Below are 18,747 nucleotides of genomic sequence, written 5' to 3' on the forward strand. Positions count from 1 at the left end.
GAGTTGCAATTTTCTTGGCTGATTCCACTTCTCAGATTTTTTTAAAGTCTAACCTGCCGATTCTAATTTTGTCCGATTCTTATTTTCTGTCTTTCTAACAACTATAACTGATGGCATACACAAACAGATGCGAAACTTTTCTTTGAAGCCACTGGAAACTTGGCTAGAAAAAGTAAAAATGCATATATGATATCAGTCTCGTTAAGCATCCACAAAAAACTGAGTGGGAAATAAAATTCAAAAAACAGCTCCTTTGGCTGCTCAAACCATTTCTCAGGATTGTGGGGGCGTGATCAGATCACACTTGTTAGACAGCTCCCTTTCATCTCAAGTAACTATTCAATTTTCCTTTCAATCACTAGTGTTTAAACATTCTGCTGCCATGAAATTAATTACAAAATCTATCAAATGGACCTTACTTGGTAAAAAAGCTAACTAGACCAACTCACACACTAGGTTACAACCCGAAACCTTGTCTTTTATAAAACTATACCTCCTGCAATATTGTGCAAATTGGCCAATTCGGGTCACGAGCTGATCAATCAGTGCTGAAAGCTGGTCTTTAAATCTTAGGACAAGAGCTACATTTGATTTTCTTAAAAACCTGGTGCCATGTGTCATTTGGGGTTTTCTGCGACAAGGTTGTATTCCAGTGCTTCAGTGAAGTTAACCTGGTCACCCTACGCTGACTACAAAACGGCAGAGTCATCACAGACTGGATAAAGATACAGGGGAATGCATGCTACTAAAATGACACTGCTGAACTGTTACAACAGGAGATAAGATATAGGATAATGTTAATCCAGCCATACAAGTACAAAATATGGACGACATTCTGCTACATTTAATTTACCTTTTAAAAAGCTCTGTTTTGCTTCAGATTTAATGCAAGGATCAACACAGTAACTGCTTCTTGTATTAAGCCGTTTGTGGTCATTAAGGTGTGTGTTGTTGATCAAGCATCAAACTCTAAAAGATGAAAGGAAACCTCAAGCTACACAGAAGTCTAAATGTTCAATCTTCTGCAACACCTGGCACAACAACACTCTTTTAGTAAGTGATACACACATTAGTGCAAGTAGCAGGTAGCTTTGAAGCAGCATGGAGGTATTAGGGAAGATGTGGGGAGAAAAGGGGGAATGATGGAAGGGGAGTATGGAGGGCCCATACCAACCTGCTCTCACTGCACTGCTCCTTCTTCTGTCGGACCTTCAGCCACTTCCTCAACAGGAAACGCTTGCGTCGCGGAGAGGCGCTTGGCGTGGAGCACCTGGACCAGGAAGAGGGGGCATCTTCATCGCTGGATGGTGTGATCTCAATGGAAGGCAACTGGAGGTACTCCTTGGAGCTGGAGCGGGATCGGGCTGTGAGGTGACCGATGGTTAGCCGCCCCCTTTCGAGCTCCCTCTCGCTCGGCACGTTCCTCATGCGCCGCATCTTGAAGCGCTTGCGCCGGAGAGTCGGGGTTGAGGAGCTGGATCGCACGGAGCCATCTGACACTGCGTTGCGTCCTCCGTCTGAGTATGCCGGAGAATCGCTCGGGATGCTCACCTGGAGCGAAGGGGGTCTAAGAGTGTCACTCATGGTACTGACTAGCTTTCTGAAGTGCAAATCCTCCAAAGTACTTTTTTTAAGATCCTTGGTTAGAAGAATTGCAAATGCTGCAGTTCCGCAGCTTGAAGGGCTGTTAACTACAGAAAAAGTTGAGGTTTAGTGCTGAACAGATGAGGCACAATTTAGATCCTTGACAATCTTTGGTGGACCTCATACAGCCCCCTCAGTTCTTTATGTTAATGCCCTGTCTGCCTGCCAGCCAACTGATTGAAAGACTGGCTCAGAAGTCCTAATAGCAGATATCTCTGGCCTGACCAAGTCCTTCTGCTGCTCCTCAGCTGTTGGTTGATATGTATCAGCTCAGTGGTTGGCTGACAGACTGTGAAGAGCAGTCTTGTGGCAGTAAACTCAGTCTCTCAGGCTGGGGAGGAGAAGGCTGGATTAGATAACAAAGGGGGCTTCTGTTCTGAGAGCAGCAGATGAAACATGTATAAGGTCTGTCAGGGAGTGTAACACGACTCCTTTGCTGGTCCTCCCCAGAGACTGATGGGCCAAGTTACACACACACTCGCTTACCCATTGGCTATGCTACTGTCCAAGCTGCCAAAGCTGTTACCTCGGCTGCTGTTGCTAATGCTAAAGAGTAAGGCACCAACTGTTAGCCCTTGAATATTGATGCTGATGTTGTGTAAAGGCTGGGAGGTTGTTTGTTGTCACTCTGTGCTCATTTTAAAGTTACTGCAGAAGAAGAAGACACTGTCGGTCCGGACTGTGCATGCTGGAGGCTGAGGTCCGTCTTGAGCTACAGCGTGGCGCTGTCTCCGCACAGTTAATGCCTACAGGTTAGAGGAAGGGAGGTGATAGGACTGCAAGGTACAAGGCAAGGCTGAAGGTGATGAAGACCAAGTCAAGCAGCCACAACACACACACACACACACACACACACACACACACACACACACACACACACACACACACACACACACACACACAGCCACACAGGCAGATACAATGATAATCAATCACAGGAAACAGGCAGCACTTTTGATGGGATGCACAAACACACTCGCACATGGCCAAATTCTGATCTACTCAACGTACAGTGCCTATCCACCACCATGCACCAGCCCAAGTTTATCAATCCCTAACACCTTTCTTTCCTAAAAACGACATCAAGACCTGTAAACGTTCTGTCAGTTTCGACAATCAACATCAGAGATAAGAAACAACCTCTACCTCTGCCACTGTATATGATTGATATGTAAATGGCGACCAGCTGCTTTATGGCTCAAAGGGCATCCTCAAAATGATAAGAGCACACCACAGTGGAGACATCTGCTTACACATCTGAAAACAAAAGGACCCTTTTACCAATTGTTTGACCTTGACTGAGGAGTGAACATGCTGACTGTGCCTGTTTAATGAGAAACCCTTGAGCTTTGCTGAATGCAGGCCAAGATGAAACCTGTCGGTTTTGACGGAGCAACAGTCAGGCGAACCGAAGGGAAATAAAATAAACTGGGGCAAACCATCACAAAGGAAACCATCAAGGTTGAGTGGGAGCCTTTTGAGAAATCCAAATAAAAAAACAACAGACACAAAGTCAATAGTAAACACCACCATCTGCGTTCTTCTCCTAGTCTACACCATTAGCATCACTAGTATAATTCCTCTGCACATATGGTTTCTCAGCTGGGCATCTATGAGGTGACAAACAAATAGCAGGGGAAGCTGTTATGTGCCGACTGAGATAGAGAAGAGAGCGTGAACTGTTTGCACAGAAATATCAAAATGTTATTCAACCTAACCGTACCACGTATTACTACTAATAATAATTTAAATCCATTTCCAGATCAACTTACTCAATTAAAGGCCGTGAATAAAATGTCTGCAATGTTTATGTAAGATAAGATTTCAAATCTGGCCTGAAGGTTTAGTCAAGATGTTTCAGTGTCAATAAGCCTTTACAGAAGAGGCAAACATCTCTTCTAAACTGGTAAAGATGTAGAAGATCAGGAATGTGGCTGGTGTAACTGATTTGGATTCTGAACAATCATTGTCTCTACTGTAAATCTAAGCTTTGCTGCTGCTCTGACTCAGAGAGGAGCACAACCATGCAATAATCTAGCCTCGAGGGTGTGAAAGCATGAAAAAGCCTTTTCTTAAATAGGACAAGTGAGAAAAGGCCTGATCTTAGAGTCGATCCAAAAGACTTAACAGAAGTGGGATTTGAAGACTGCACTACAGAAGATACTGTAAGGCAAAGACAAAAAAATTACTCCCAGGTTCCTGGCAAAGAGTTAAAGAGGAACAGCCAAGCCAGTGGCTGGGCATTATATCACCATTTTAATGATACACAATGGAAACCGCTTAAAGCAATCACATATGTCTGGGTCAAATTGATGACTATAATTGGATGATTCTCATAACCAGTATATGTTTGTCATGCATATTACCATGCAATTAACATCTGTACATTCGTGACATAAATACAAAATAAACAAACGGACTAAACTATTTCAAAACAGCAGTTTCAAACACTGCAAACATTTTGCTGCGAGACTGGGCATTAAATAACGGTGGCTTCAACCACAGGTGCTTTTCCCATATGCATTTGCCTGTGCTACAAAACTATCAACCTCTGTGGCAACAGTGCTGTGCGCAAAAAAAAATATTAACGAACAGCTCTGCTCTGCTGTTAATTTTATATAATATTTCATTTATATTGATTTACAGTATTTTTAGAAAATACAGAGATATGATTTAAGTCATCATAAAACTCAAATCTTGCATCTTGAAACCTGGACTGCAAAAACAGCTTTTCTGAGTTATATTCAGACAAAAATAAGTCACAAATGCCTGTGTTCAGAAGAAATTAATTGTGAGTGTCAAAATATGTCACACAACATTTAACCTAGCATTGTCAGCAACAGACAGATATAACTACAGTATCATCAGCATAGCGATAAAGTGGTATGTTAACAATACTGTGTCCTTCAGCGAGAACGTAAATGCAGAACAGGACTTCACAGCTACACCTTAAGCCAACAGCATGTTAATAAAAAGTAAGAATGCAGCATGTTCATTCGTCAATCAGTCAAAGCATGTAACACCGACCCTCTGGATCAGCCTGTTCATCAGTGTAGCTGGATCAGTTGTGTCAAAGGCTTCACTGAGGTCAACAAGCACCAGCAGTGCAGACTGATCTTAATCTGCTACCATCAAAAGTGGTGATTAGGGTTAGGTATCGTTTGGGTTTTTTCCGATACCGGTGCTTAAACGGTGCCTGAACCGATACCTCAAAATTTGACTTTTTTATGGAGGTTCAAAAGTGGGGCAAATGGGCTCCCTTTCAGAAGCGTGTGAGTATTTTGTTTAACAGTTTTAAATTATAATATAAACAATGTTTTTACTTATTTATTGCTGAGGCAAATTAGAAATACTTAGAAATAAATAGGTATACGAACTCTATTAACAGTTTTAAAACATAATAAAAAACACTTAACAAATTAACATTACAATAATAGTAACTCCGTTGTGTTTGATAACATTGTTAAACGTAAACAGAAGTGACGCCCAATGATGCTTAGCGTGCCTTTAAATAATAATATACACTCAACAAATGAACAAATGAATGAATGATTCAGTTACGTGTAACGTCCAATAGAGGGAGACATAACATTAAAAAAAAATAGCATCGAAAGGAGGCACCGTAATGTGCGTTTTGTTTTGGTCCGGTAGGTATCGGTTAGGTACTGGTTCCATATGGACCGTTTCATTGCTATTCTGTTGCTAGGGCAACAACTTTGGTCCCTGTTTACTTCCTGTCAGCTTCTGCATTAACATACATTCAAACAGGAAATACAAAGGGACCCATTTAGAATGTTTATGTTGTCCAGTTTGAAACGGTCTATAAGCACCAACTTTCGGTACCCAACCCTAGTGGTGATATAGAGCATTGCAGAATTAATAAAAATGAGTATGGGGCTATTATTGCAACAGAACTTTTACAAATGTCTGTAGAGAGTTGTGTAACTGTATCTGTGTGTGCATAATCAGATTTGTAAATGTGTAAAAGAATCTCCAAATCTATATTCAGATTTGCAAGTGTATTGAGATTTTAAAATGTAGGCAAATTCATGAATGCCTACACAGATAGGCTACTAATGGCTGAAAATTATGTCAGTATTTTGCTCTAAGTGCTGGAAGCACAGACAAACCATCACCTACAACTCATGCAGAACCCTCAACCCAAATGTGACTTCTGCTACACTTCTGCTGTAATAAATGTGTGTCCTACTGTCCTACTCTGCCCTCACTGTGCCTCAGTGGCTTTACAGCCTGAGACCGGCTACTTCTAGAACTTGTAAGGAGGTAACTTTATTAATACCTTTAATATAAAGGTCATTTGGAGATGGATCTATATTTACCTCAGTAACAACAACATACTTGTCAGATAAATTGCTTGAAATAGAATTAGCTATGAGGAGCAGATTGTTTCTTTTCTACTGCTCACTTTGAGGCACTATAGATAAAACTGTAAATTCAAACACTGCTATCAGTGTAATAGAGAGATAGCCAGTCAAATATTAAGGGTTCCCCTTGGATTTTGCCGGCACAGATTCATTTGCAAATATTTGACTTAAAGCAATTGGACTGTTTAAAAGGTCAGTGCTGAAACACAGGAGCACTGTGCACTTCAGTGTAGAAATCCCCCACTGTGAAATAAAACCTTCCACATGAAGATTTGTAGTTTTTATGACTATGTGAATAAGAAAAATTAGAATATTTAAGGTCTAACACTTTAAGAAGTTAAACTAAAAGTTCTACCAGACAGGTTACTGCATATAATGTCTGCATATTCTGATACTGTTCTATGATTACAAATGGCCTGAATATTGTGGGTTTTTTTAATAAAGGAGAAGGGTCATAAATTCAGAAAGACATTTGTTAGACTGAGCTAAAATCATCCAGGTCCAATTATGTAATTTTTTAAAATAAAAATGAGGTCCTTGTATGCTACAAATGATTAAGATGGAATAGATAATGTTGAACTTATTTACTCTGCTTGCAGTATTAATTCATCGTTCAGCATTCATTATGATAGGCGTCAACATTTATGCATCACGACACTGTTTATGTTCCAATAAACATGTGCAATGTCGTCCTATGCAAACGCACAAACGCACACCTACACACTCTGACCTGGAGGCTGAGTGCGGAGGTGGGGAAACATCATGCATTAATTATAGAAAGACAGCGTTTCCTGTTACAGTTTCACACACTCTGGTAGCCTCAAGTCATACTGTGGCGTCGCTGGGCTCAACTCAGGTGAGCAGGTGATGTCATGGCTGAGGATATAGGCACTGCTGAGGATGCACTGTAGTAAAAGAGTGTTCTTTCAAGCTGTTGCAATGATATTTTTATATCATTTATGTATTCAAAAAGAGAAGCCCTGTGTAACACTGCTCTCTAGCTGGGGAGTGTGTTGATACACCTGTGCAGTTCTTTAACAGAAAGAAAAAATAAGAGTACACAGCAGGAAGGGCCCTAATGGTCTAGCCATCTTGTGTCTCAGTGCCTTGTGCACTTTGCCATGCATATGTTAGAGGAGTCAACAGACGGACCTACCACGGAGACGCTTTGCTGTTACAGCTGAGACACAGAACACAGTTTTCCATCACCATGATGGCTACACAGCGCACAACAACCATGTGATCTGCTTGCCTTTTACGAGTCATTACTGACCATCAAAGCGCAGCTCCATTGTTCGCTGCGTCTCTATTCTTAGCGCTGTGTCCCCGACAGCACAATGTCAAAGACCATGAGCAGATTACAGAGGCATGCTGATGCTGATTAAACTAACACTGATGAAAATACATGCGGCATAAAGCGCTCTGATTAGTCAAATGAATTCTGTACAAGGGCACAAAACACAGAGCATCCGAGGACTGGGGAATCTCTCTGTCATGGTGGATAAAGTATGAACTGTAACAATGTGGAGGCTGCTCTAACAATGCTTACCAATCCTGTATGTAACTATATAGATATATACTACCTGTATACCGTACGATAATAAAGGTCTGGATGTTGTGTCTTCGTATTTAGGGCTGTACTGAATGTCATTTTACCGCATGTCCTTCAAAACTTATTTTATGAGGTCATCATCCTAAAAAATATTCAGAAATCCTTAAATAAATCCTCAAATTTGATTAAAGTTATTAATTGGATTAAATGGGTTAGTCTTTTTTTTATACAATGAACTCTTTTAAATGAATAAATGTAATTAATGGAGAAGCTGGATTGCTGCTACACAGGTACATGCTTCCCTTTTGTGTGCAGCAAGCAGGAGAGGGAACAGTTTTTTGACCGCAGTGAAAATGCTGTTTATGAAAGGCTCAACGCCAACAAATATGGAATGAGGGATTTTACAATGCCCTGGAGTTATTAGAAATTAGGCATGTCACAATACGAGAAATTTAGAAATCGATACCACCAGTAAAATTCAAGTTAAATTTATTTAAAATTTGATTATCCCCTGATGATCAGCCTCAAACACAAAGTACTAGTCTGTGTGGGTTCATGATTTTGATATATTAATATGTAGCCTAAAGTGCATTAATTTATTTCTCATCCACTGTTGTTGTTGTTGTTGTTGTTGTTCAGCAGTTGTAAATGTAAGATGTGACAGTTTTACTTTGTGGTAGGCTGTTAGTCCGACCCCTACAACCCCCCGGTGAGCGCAGTGGTTAACCCAGATTTAAACATTTTTTAACTCTTGGTGACCAGAAAAAAAAAGAAATGCTCCAAACTCACAGCGCATAGTGGCTCGTCAAGCTGCTGGCATTGGTAGCACAGTGCAAATATGCTGTGCTCCAGTTGCAAAGACTCTAAAAATATATATATTTTTTTTAAAGAGTCAAGGTGAGCTGTTACTGCAGCTGCACTTAATGCCATCCTCCATGTGTTGCTGTTCTTCCATAATGGAAGGTGCTACTCTTCTTCCTTTGGCATTTTACGGCAGAGTACAAAACTTTAAGGCGTATATGCTGCCCTGTCAGGTCTAACAGAACGGCACATCCGGTACCTACAGTACTGGAGAAAACAGGTATCATCATTTTTTAAGAATTCTGCACCAACTTGGTACTACGTATCGGTTCTCGCGACATCCACCCTGGTTGGAAACAACACGTGGCCACCACTGGAATCTAATTCTACAAATAGTATAATACTAATAACATTAGTGTAGCCTAATCTTTATCTGCAACTGTGCAGACATGCACATATGGATGTAATGGAGGGACGTGGAGTTGCAGGAGGAGGGGGATGGGACTTTGGAGGGAGGTGGGAGTTGTGGATGTTCAAATTCTTTATGCAAGAAAGGTAAGAGTAGCTTTACCTTTCACATTAATTATGTTAAGTACACATTAATATGTGTTTTACAGTATTTATGTTCACAAATTAAGAACACATGCAAAAAAGAATTTAGGAACTGAGTTAAATCTGATGTGTGTGATGTGAGACCTGAACATCTAACGAAAGTTCTATATTCAAAAGGGATAAAAAAAAGAAGAGGGAGACAAATAAGATCAAAATAATAATATCACATTAAATATTTATACCCTGCCCTGGTGTGATGTCTGTCTCACAGGCATCATGCTATTGATGTGCCACGATGTGGAGTCCATACTAAACAACCCTCTCCTATATTAAACCATATCACTGAGCAATCACTCAGTCATGTAGGAGCGCATCATGCGACCCAGCAGGTTTGCAGTAGGTTATTACATGGAGCTAGTGAAGTGATGGAAGACTATTACATACACTGTGAATGTGATTATAAACCCTGCTCATATAACAGGCTTCACTCCTTCTTACCTTTTTCCTATCCTGTGCTACTCTACTGTATTAATCTCACCAACGCTCCGGTCACACTGGCATCTGATTGCATGCTGACGTACTGAACAAATGAAGGAACGCATTGTACTGCAAATAAACTGCAATCAACACAGACTACTCTCTTTCTTAGTGGAGCCCAGCTCAAGGAGAATGCAAGGTTATCTGCAGCAATTTATTACTTACACATACAGAAGGTTACATAAACAGCTACGAAGCTACAAAAACACACTTCACAACTATCCCACAAGGCTTCCTCACAAATTTCTTGGGTTTTCATTCGGCTTCACAGACAAACTTTAACATGCAGCTACTTAAACTATGTTTCATGATGTGCCAAAAGTGCACCACTCTTAATGAGGGCTGGCATGCAATCCTATGTCCCGCAGTTCTCATCACAAAAAAGGGCTGCCTCCTCCTTCTCTTTGGTCCACGTCTATAGAGACGTGCTGTACTGATCAAAACCCGAGCTTTCATCTCTTATTTAGACACCCTGCCTTCTAAAAATAGCCTTATTACACTATGGAAACAGGCACAGCTCTTTGGTGAAGTACAACGCAGTATGTAGTATTGTGCGGGGTTGTGAAGACTAGCTGAATCAGAGTCACAACTGTGATGAAACAGACACAAGCTGAATAAACTGAATGCAAAATATCTGCCTGAATGAGCTTCAGAAATGCATTTTAATTCAGGGAAAGCACAGGGAATGCTGCAGTTGAATGGTGCTGATCAGAATTGGTAAAATCTGTTTTGAAATCATAAACAGTAGTGCTGTCAAGTAGGTTTGTATATCCAAAGAATTTGTCCAGGTGTTTTAGTGCAGAACGATACAGCGCAACTTTCCAGAGACATAATATAAAATAGAAACATTAAAGGTAGATGCAAAAGTGTTTTTAAAGTGGAGGAGCTGAACATTTTGTGCAGGAATGTGCAAAATACTGATCAAGGGATGTCCAAAGGCTCAAAGTAATAAAATCACTATCAATTTTTTCACAAAGTTTAAAGTTTTTCAGAGGCTGCATGTCAAATCTTTATTGAAACTCTCCCCCTACAGTGTTTACTCATGGGTAAATTGGCACCTGTACCAGGCTCAGTCGATTCCCAGTGAATGTTTTACAAAGAAAAGCCAAAGTAAGTTAATGAATACAAACTAAGGGGTGAAAGAAGGATCCAACAACATCAGTAAAACAACCTGCTATTATGCAATGAGTAACTAAAGTAAGAGTGTACATTACTATACAACAGTTATTAATTTGTTTGGAGAGGTTACAATAACTTCCAGGTAGAAACCCCCACATCATGTTCATAGAATGAAACAATGCTGAGCAAATGCTGCCTCAACTGGTTAGTTTTTAGCCACCTAAAAGAGGCCCCTCCTAAAAATTCATTATCAGCTTAAGTGTATGTTATATTGAGAATATCTTGACAGCTTTACCTCACCGTCAGACAGCCCTTTTAGACGGGGTACTGAAGCGGTTATCTCAAAGCCACCAGAGTCCACTGACAAGAAAGTAATTATACTTCACAGAACACTGCAGTTGCTCATCTACTACTGCCTCCATCAACTAGTGTGTATGGTAAGGTGCTAAAAATATTCTTAATATAGTGTACACTTACACTGATATTGATTTTGTAAGTAGGCCTTTTTAGGTGGCTAAATGGTTCACTGCGACCCCTGTCCACAGCAGCACAGTACATTGCTGGTAAATTTGGTTTATTAAAGATGCTAGCAAAGCAACACAGTTCATAAAATAAGCACAAAAGAAACACCAGATAGATAGGACCGTGTGTAACTATTTATCTTTAAACGTTATAGTTGAGGCTGAAAATGACAACAGAAATAAACAAGTTTGCCTATTTTACATATCTCTGCGTTGGTTGGTCTATGGATCAGCCACGAGAAGACCAAGGCCATGATCGTCGGACAGGACCAACACCACCCACCACTCACTCTATAGGCGAATATGACATCGAGTATGTTGAGAACTTCACGTATCTTGGCAGTAACATCTTGAGCAGAGGAGATGTGGAGGAAGACGTATGAAAGAGAATCGGCAAAGCTGCAGGAGTGTCCCAACGGCTCCACTCAGCTATCACTACGGCCATCAAGCTACGCCTGTATGTGTCAGTGGTCATTCCAACAGCGACCTACGCCTGCAAGATGCGGATGAGGACTGCCAGCATTACCAACATGTTGGTTGTCTTCCACCGACGATGCCATCTTGAGGATCTCATGGCGAGACCACATCAACAACGATGAGGTGATGAGAATGGCAGGGGTGGCACTACTGTCTGACATGGTCTCTGACAGGAGAAGAAGAATGGCTGGACGCGTACTCCTACTGCCAAGAGAGAGACTAGCGAGTGTGGCAATGGACTGGGTGCCTGAGGGTGGCAAGAGGAAGAGAGGGAGGCCAAAGAAGATGTGGAGACAGACGTTTAAGGAAGACCTAAGCGAGATGGGTGTCAGCTGGCATGGTGCATGGAGGGTCACCAGGGACCGGAGCAAGTGGAAGGGACTCGTCGCCAAATGTTACATCTACTACAAAAGTCTATAACTGTTAGATTCAGCATTCAAAGTACCAAACACAGAAAGCATTTTAACCTGACAGCAAGATTTGCCTGAATTGTGCCTGACTGGTTCTATGACCATAATTACAAGCCATTAATTGATGGTGGCTAATGAAGTGACGAGACGGTCTATTTGGATCTGTCATGCTATACTGCCTCTGACATTTTTTGTTGCTAATATGAGTGATGTGTTTATGTGGCTGCAGGTTTCCATCTGGCTGCTCCAACAGTGCACTCATCTTTTACATGTGGTCCAAAACTCTGCAGCTTTGTCGTTTGGTTTGGAACATGCTCCTAATCACATCTTTATTTAGATTTTAAGATGATATAGCAGGCCATGTTGTCAGAGCTTTAACATTAATTCAAAACCTCTGGAAAAAAAATCAGCTCTGGTTTCGCTTTTGAAGCTATAGCAGATATAATAATCATCTTCCATCTGAGGGATGTGAAACTGTGACAATTTAAGATCCATGCTCACAACTTATCCTCACAGCTCAACTGTTTGCTGGCAAACTGTTTTTTCTTTATGAATGAATGTATTTACCTCTGTTGGTCGGGTATTCCAACTGGTGCTTAACAGCCCTTTTAAAGCCTCTTTACTATAATGTGGTGTAATGACAAATCAGTGAGTACCGCCACAAGCTTTTACGATGCTCTCTTTTTCAGTGACAACACTAAGATGGAAAAGGAGCCTTTAAAATGATTAACTTGTTTGTGAAATATCAGTAAGCAGGAAATGCACGTATAGACCACACAGGATGCTCAACAGGAAAAAAACGCTCCACCACATAACCCACAGCACAGTCAGTTAAACAGACTTTAACAGACATATTTATTGGCACTGGCTGAATACTATGAGAGTTATTACAGGCTGCAGGTCGAGATGAGAAGTTAATTATGCACAATGTCAGGGTCATCATAATAAAGCCTGGAAATACAGGACAATACTCAATGCAAGAATTGACATGACGACATCAACAATGGAAAACAACATCCACTAGATAAATAAATCAAAGTGAAAACAATAAAGAAAACCTGAAACCCTGAAGATTCTCTCCCTCTAACACAATCTGCAAAACCACTTTATTTACAGTACTACTGAGGTAAAAACAGATGCAAGCCACAGCACTGTCTGTTCACCAACTGCCATTTCCTGTGGGGTTAAGAGGCATTTTCCCAGGCCCGACAGTCACAAACAGCTGAGAGAAGAGGGGCTGTCCGAAACTGGGAGACATGAGACTGTGAGAGGCATTCAAAGTGGTCTTATTCAGAGAGACAGAGTGAGAGAGAGAGCTGGCCACAGTGACAGCCATGAGCAGTTAGTATAAGTGACTGCTCTTGTTGGGGGCACGTTGTTGTTCAGCTCAGTCACCAGAATAAAATGTTGGCATTGTATGTTCCTGCAAACCACAGATATGTTTTACAACTGTATGTTTCATAAATATGATGTAGCTCAGATGTATATGAGCTGAGTTTCTCATTAGGAGGAGGGGATGCTGGACAGGGTGACACCTATTGTAGTGTAGTGTAGTCTGCATTGGTCTTAATTTACTTCTATAAATACCCATATCTTAATGACAACAGGACACTACTGTGTTGAGTCGGCGTGGTAGCAACGCCAATGAACGAACAGTAAAACAACCATGTTGCTCCAACGTTCTCGTTTATTTTCTCAAACTGAACATTACACAATAAAGGCTTCACTTCCTGTTCATTTGTCCAATGTACGGTAGACGCACAGGACCAATATAAAGATCTGCAGAGGTCAAAATATACAGGAGTAAAGTAACCTCACATATTTAACAACCTCTTCAACATTAAACTAAAATATTTTTCTCTCTGTATTATAGCAAGTCATATCATCTTACAATAAAACAAACTTAGACAACAGCAGACCGTTGTTTGAGAGACCAACCAGAGTTCAAGACACGTCTGCGACCAAACCGGGTCTCTTTAAAAACCCCAGCTGTGTTTGTAGGGACAAAAGCGGGTATTTTTTAACGAGAGTTTGGGACATTTGCAGATGCATTTATGGCAATAAAACCAGGTACTTAAAGCCAAAACATGATCTTTTTTATATGCCTAAACCTAACCACATGTTAACCAAAGAATGTAACGTAATCGTAAAGTTTCATCATATCTGCTACATATGAAATATACAAATGTAACATATCCATGGTTTGCAGAAAGTGAGCTACAGGCTGTAGCTCACTTTCTGTAGCCTACAGCCCTCTCCACAGTAACATCTCCAGAGCAGCAACACATCGCAGCGTTTCTGGGATCTACTTCACGACAAAGATGTGCAAAGGTTATAACTCCACAGGTGTTCTGAGATGCTGCAGTCATTGTGCTGGCAAGAAATGGCCGTGACACCTACTGTAACCGTTTCCCATCGCACGCTGACTTTAGATTACATTCTCGAGGACCTCCGTTTCATTCTCTTTGGCGGCGCCCTTGGTGATAAGCGTTAACTGCAATGCTCGAGCTTGAAACCAGGCTAATGAATTTATTTCTATCAGCTCATTTTATGAGCCCTGCAGCTGGTGAGATGAAAGAGTTACCACAGCATGGATGGTGTGTGCGCGTGTGCATCTATGTATGTTTTGGTGTGTGTGAGAGCAGATTATAATGACTGTGCGCTGCTTGGGATTTTTCCCCGGGAATGTCGCCACAGACACCCAGTATAATAATGTGACACGTGGGGTTATGCTGCAGTTTCTGCTTGAGCCCCCCCACCCTCCCCAAGAGTTTTTCTCAGCACATGCTGTGCTGCATTTGCATAACACAAGAGACATGTCCTCTCCAACAGCTGGACTGCAGTCACATTGTGAATCCAACCAAGAATCTAAGTCTGTTACTGTACAGTCAGCACCACAATGTTCACGCAGACATCTGGGACTCGATCAGGACGGGTAGATCAATAAAAACGATTACACAATAGTTGTGATAGCTACAAACCAGAGCTTGTTTGGTGCTGTTTTGTTACTTTCTTATAACCTATATTATATATATATCTAGCAGTGATGATCACTCTTTAATGTCAATGAATGCGTTTCAGTACTGTTTCAATCTGCTCCAGGCTATTACCTTCAAAAGAAATCAGCAGCTCCTACCAGCGTCTCCAGAGGGTGAATCAGCAGATCCACAGCAATACAGAGATTATTTAAATGTCACTGAAAGATCAGCTTCTTTTACTCAAAGTAAAGTATGCAATTTTAAGTTGGATGTACTTGTATTATCAAAAGATTGTTAGAATCAAGCACAAAGACAACCTTTACCAACAACATGTAAACTCGGGAAAATGCTATAAAAAGGAAAAATTACAGCATGACACCAAAACTCAAGAGAAAACAGGGAGCATCCTTTAATATGAGGTTTCACTGTGTTTTCACTCTGTGTTACATTCACTGTACGGTCAATACATGGTGACCTGACTCCTTTCGGTCTGTGACTCCTTTATAAAACTTATTCTTGGCTCAGGGAACTGTGTGTGTCTACTTCGTCCTGACCTTCACAAGAGCAAACCTGCACTCACTACAAACAAGGTGGCGATGTACACAGGAGATATGGCCAGAGGCAGGAACAAATGAAACAATCTGTGCTTGTTTAGGACCCAAACTGTAAAACATTCTGACAAAATGCTTAATGGATATTGGTACACTTCCACAAAGCGCTACAGAACTTTCACCTACAATTTTTGTTCCAACTTTTTATGGTCCACAGTACTGGTAAGTGACTATTGCAACCAGTGTCAAGGTTAAAACTTTGATCAAGCAGGATAATTGTTTAATGGGTGGGTTACTTGCATCATTTTTGCCCTTTCCAGCATGTGCAGTGCAAGAGTTTGAGCCTGTGTTGCTTGGTTGAGGTAGCTTGGAGAGTGTGGATGGAGACTGACAGAAACTCACAGCAACACTTGTACTTCAATTTCCAGAGTGCTCATAGTTTATTACTAATATACACATCAACATTACCAAGCCTGGTCATACAGCTATTACCATATAGGTGGATAAAATAGAGGCCATGTGTAACCAAACATCACACTGAATTTCAGAGGCAAAGCGAAACAGGAACTGAGCAACAGGCTTCTGTTCGTAGTGCCAGCTAACTAAACAACATGAGGCACTGTCATGACATTGCATCTCTTGTATCTAGGCCTCTTAACCTAAGTGTGACGTGGTGACACACAGCCTCTATTTTGTCAATGCATGATACGATAGTAGCCGTACAACCAAGCTTGGTAACGTGGACGTGTATGTTGGTAATAAACTACAAGCACTGTGGAAATTCTAGTATGAGTATTGCTTTGTGTTTCTGACTGTTGTCTCATTCCACACTCTGTAAGCTACCCCGACCAAGAAACACAGACTCAAATTGCTGCACTGTACACAGTGTTGGTCATGCTGGAACGAGCAGAAAACAAGAGTGCGAGGATTTTTAACTACAGTCAGAGTGCCTCGGATGCATTTTTGGACAGCCTGCCTGTACTATGGACTTATACAGTGAGTCAGCTGGCCAGTCGTTGTGTTTTATCTTTAAGTGACTTTTTCCCCATCCTTTAAGAGCACTTGATTTCTTTACAACATACTACACAGAGCCTTAACCCAGTGCAGCACTCCCTATTTTCCTCATTATGATGTAAAGTTACATTTCACAATTCCACCTGTTAAACAGCTGAGTTGAATAAAACAAAAGTGGCCTATACAAATGTCCATAACTACACATTAAACAACATAATAATAAATAAAAGTAACTGCCATAAATATTGACCACTAACTCAAACTTCAATGTGCTGCCATGTAGACAGGGGGAAGTGGGGATCGAACTCCCAACCCTGTTGCTGACGCTCACAACGCTGCACAGTTTCTTTCACTATTAAGATACCAGTTAAAAAGAACTCCTGGTTCACAGAGCAGGTGCAAACACAGCATGTGCATGTTTGAACAGTCATCTTAGGTGGATATGTTTATTTTTACATTTAATAAAGTTATTTAAAGGTGATGCACACACAGCAGCCTCTGTCTCAGACTGGCTGCAGGAACTGGACAGACACAGCAAGTGCACCACAGCCAACACACGCAGCAGGAGGGTCTCAGTTTTGGGATATCTTTAGTATCTGCGGTGAGGAAATCAATACATTGTGTAGCTACTCAACACTCTTCTGTTTAATCAATGTTAATCAATGTGGACCTACCGGTTTGTTGGTCAATCTGCGTCGCGCGCTCAGTAATTACTAAACTGTTTCCTTTACCGACTAAACTGGAGTCGTTTCAGGTTGACAACGCAAATCATTTATCGACAAAGCAACTACTGCCAACAAGGTAATAAACCTCAGGAAATAAAACTATAAAAGTCTGAGATGTTTTATCTGCGTCTGAGGTGCGTATTTTTTTTTTTTTTTTTTTTTTTTTTTACCTTCGGTGCGACCTCGCCAACTTCCACAAACTTGTCCGTCCACCAGACTCACACACCGCCAGCACCCAGAGGAGAACTTCACACACGGTCCTCATCCATGCTGACCGGTTAAATAAATCCTGTTGAAGTCTGCTGCTTTGTTTGGCAAACTCAAATCAGTGCATCTCGGAGGCGGAGACCGGCAGCCCGTTACATTACGGATGAGAGCCGCGGAGAGAGCACACCACTGAGCGGTGACCTATCAGTGTCTGGCCAAACACCACTAATGACCTCCCTCCTTTTAACCTGTTAGTGGCCTGAGTGCTGCCAGAATCTACCTGGTGTTTAATTCCCATGATTGTAATGTTATTATTTGTAAAGCAAGGCCGTAGGGTGACAACACTGAGGGGGACCAACTCACCCATTTCCTAATATATTATTTCTATCCATTATAGGCTACACAAGTACAACTGTACAGTATACTGTATTAATATGCAAGAAATGAAAGCTACTACAACATACATAAATTACATATGCAGTGATAAATGATCTAAACTTTACCCAGACTTCACCAGGGCTACATGTAACATAATAAAGATATTAATATCAGTTGAATACACCTGTGAGCACCATTGTTGGTCACAGAGTGAATTTGTGGTTAATTAACTGCAGTCAATTTACCAATTATTGCTATAATGTTTGATTGATTAGCACTTGCAAATCAGCTTGCAGATTGTACCTGCACACTGCTAAGATATGGCAACATCACCCAGCCACACCACACACAGACCTGCTTTTTTGTCTGCATTTTGATGTCCACCCTTGATATATGTTTTGATTAATGCCTTTTAACAAAGTGCAATATCTGAGTATGAGGTAGATTTTGTGCCCTATTAAATATCTATTCAGAGGATCCTCCACACTCGGAGTCATTCACTAGAAACAAAGCACTGCAAGGAATGCGTTAAAAACCTTTTATCAGATATTTCTGTCATTCAATCAACACATATCTCAAGCTGGACAGAAGCAGATATGTGCAGTCTACACACGTCTAAAGTTACTATAGCATTTGGAGCTCTCTGATTTACTGTAATTAGTCTTTTTAACACAACATTTTTGTCACTGTTCGGGGTGGGAATCACCAGAGGATCCGCAATATGATATTATCACAATACTTAAGTCACAATACAATATTATTGAGGTTTTAAATATGTTGTGATATGCTGAGTATTGCAATAAAATATACTGTGATATACTGGGATTTAATACCTTGATACCTAAAAAAAAAAAAAAAATACTTGGCACTGTGTGACGATACAGTATTGCCACACA

At 40.9% G+C, this 18,747-nt stretch overlaps 1 protein-coding gene across 10 annotated transcripts in view; it reads right to left on the reverse strand.

Annotated features, from left to right (window-relative positions):
• Positions 1–18,747, reverse strand: part of gramd1bb (GRAM domain containing 1Bb) — a 141,186-nt gene that overhangs the window by 89,223 nt on the left and 33,216 nt on the right. For 8 of the 10 annotated variants that reach the window (XM_078167222.1, XM_078167227.1, XM_078167228.1 and 5 more), the window contains exon 2: positions 1,175–2,390. The exons of 1 other annotated variant lie outside the window; for it this stretch is intronic. In XM_078167222.1, coding sequence (XP_078023348.1) covers positions 1,175–1,584 — 410 coding nt within the window. In that variant the 5' untranslated portion in view covers positions 1,585–2,390. Of the gene's footprint in view, positions 1–1,174; positions 2,391–17,436; positions 17,646–18,747 lie in introns of those variants that run through there. One more of the 10 variants, XM_078167231.1, reaches the window with a different exon arrangement.

Source organism: Epinephelus lanceolatus, chromosome 4 (assembly GCF_041903045.1).
Source record: "Epinephelus lanceolatus isolate andai-2023 chromosome 4, ASM4190304v1, whole genome shotgun sequence".
In the NCBI taxonomy this organism is placed as follows: domain Eukaryota; kingdom Metazoa; phylum Chordata; class Actinopteri; order Perciformes; family Serranidae; genus Epinephelus; species Epinephelus lanceolatus.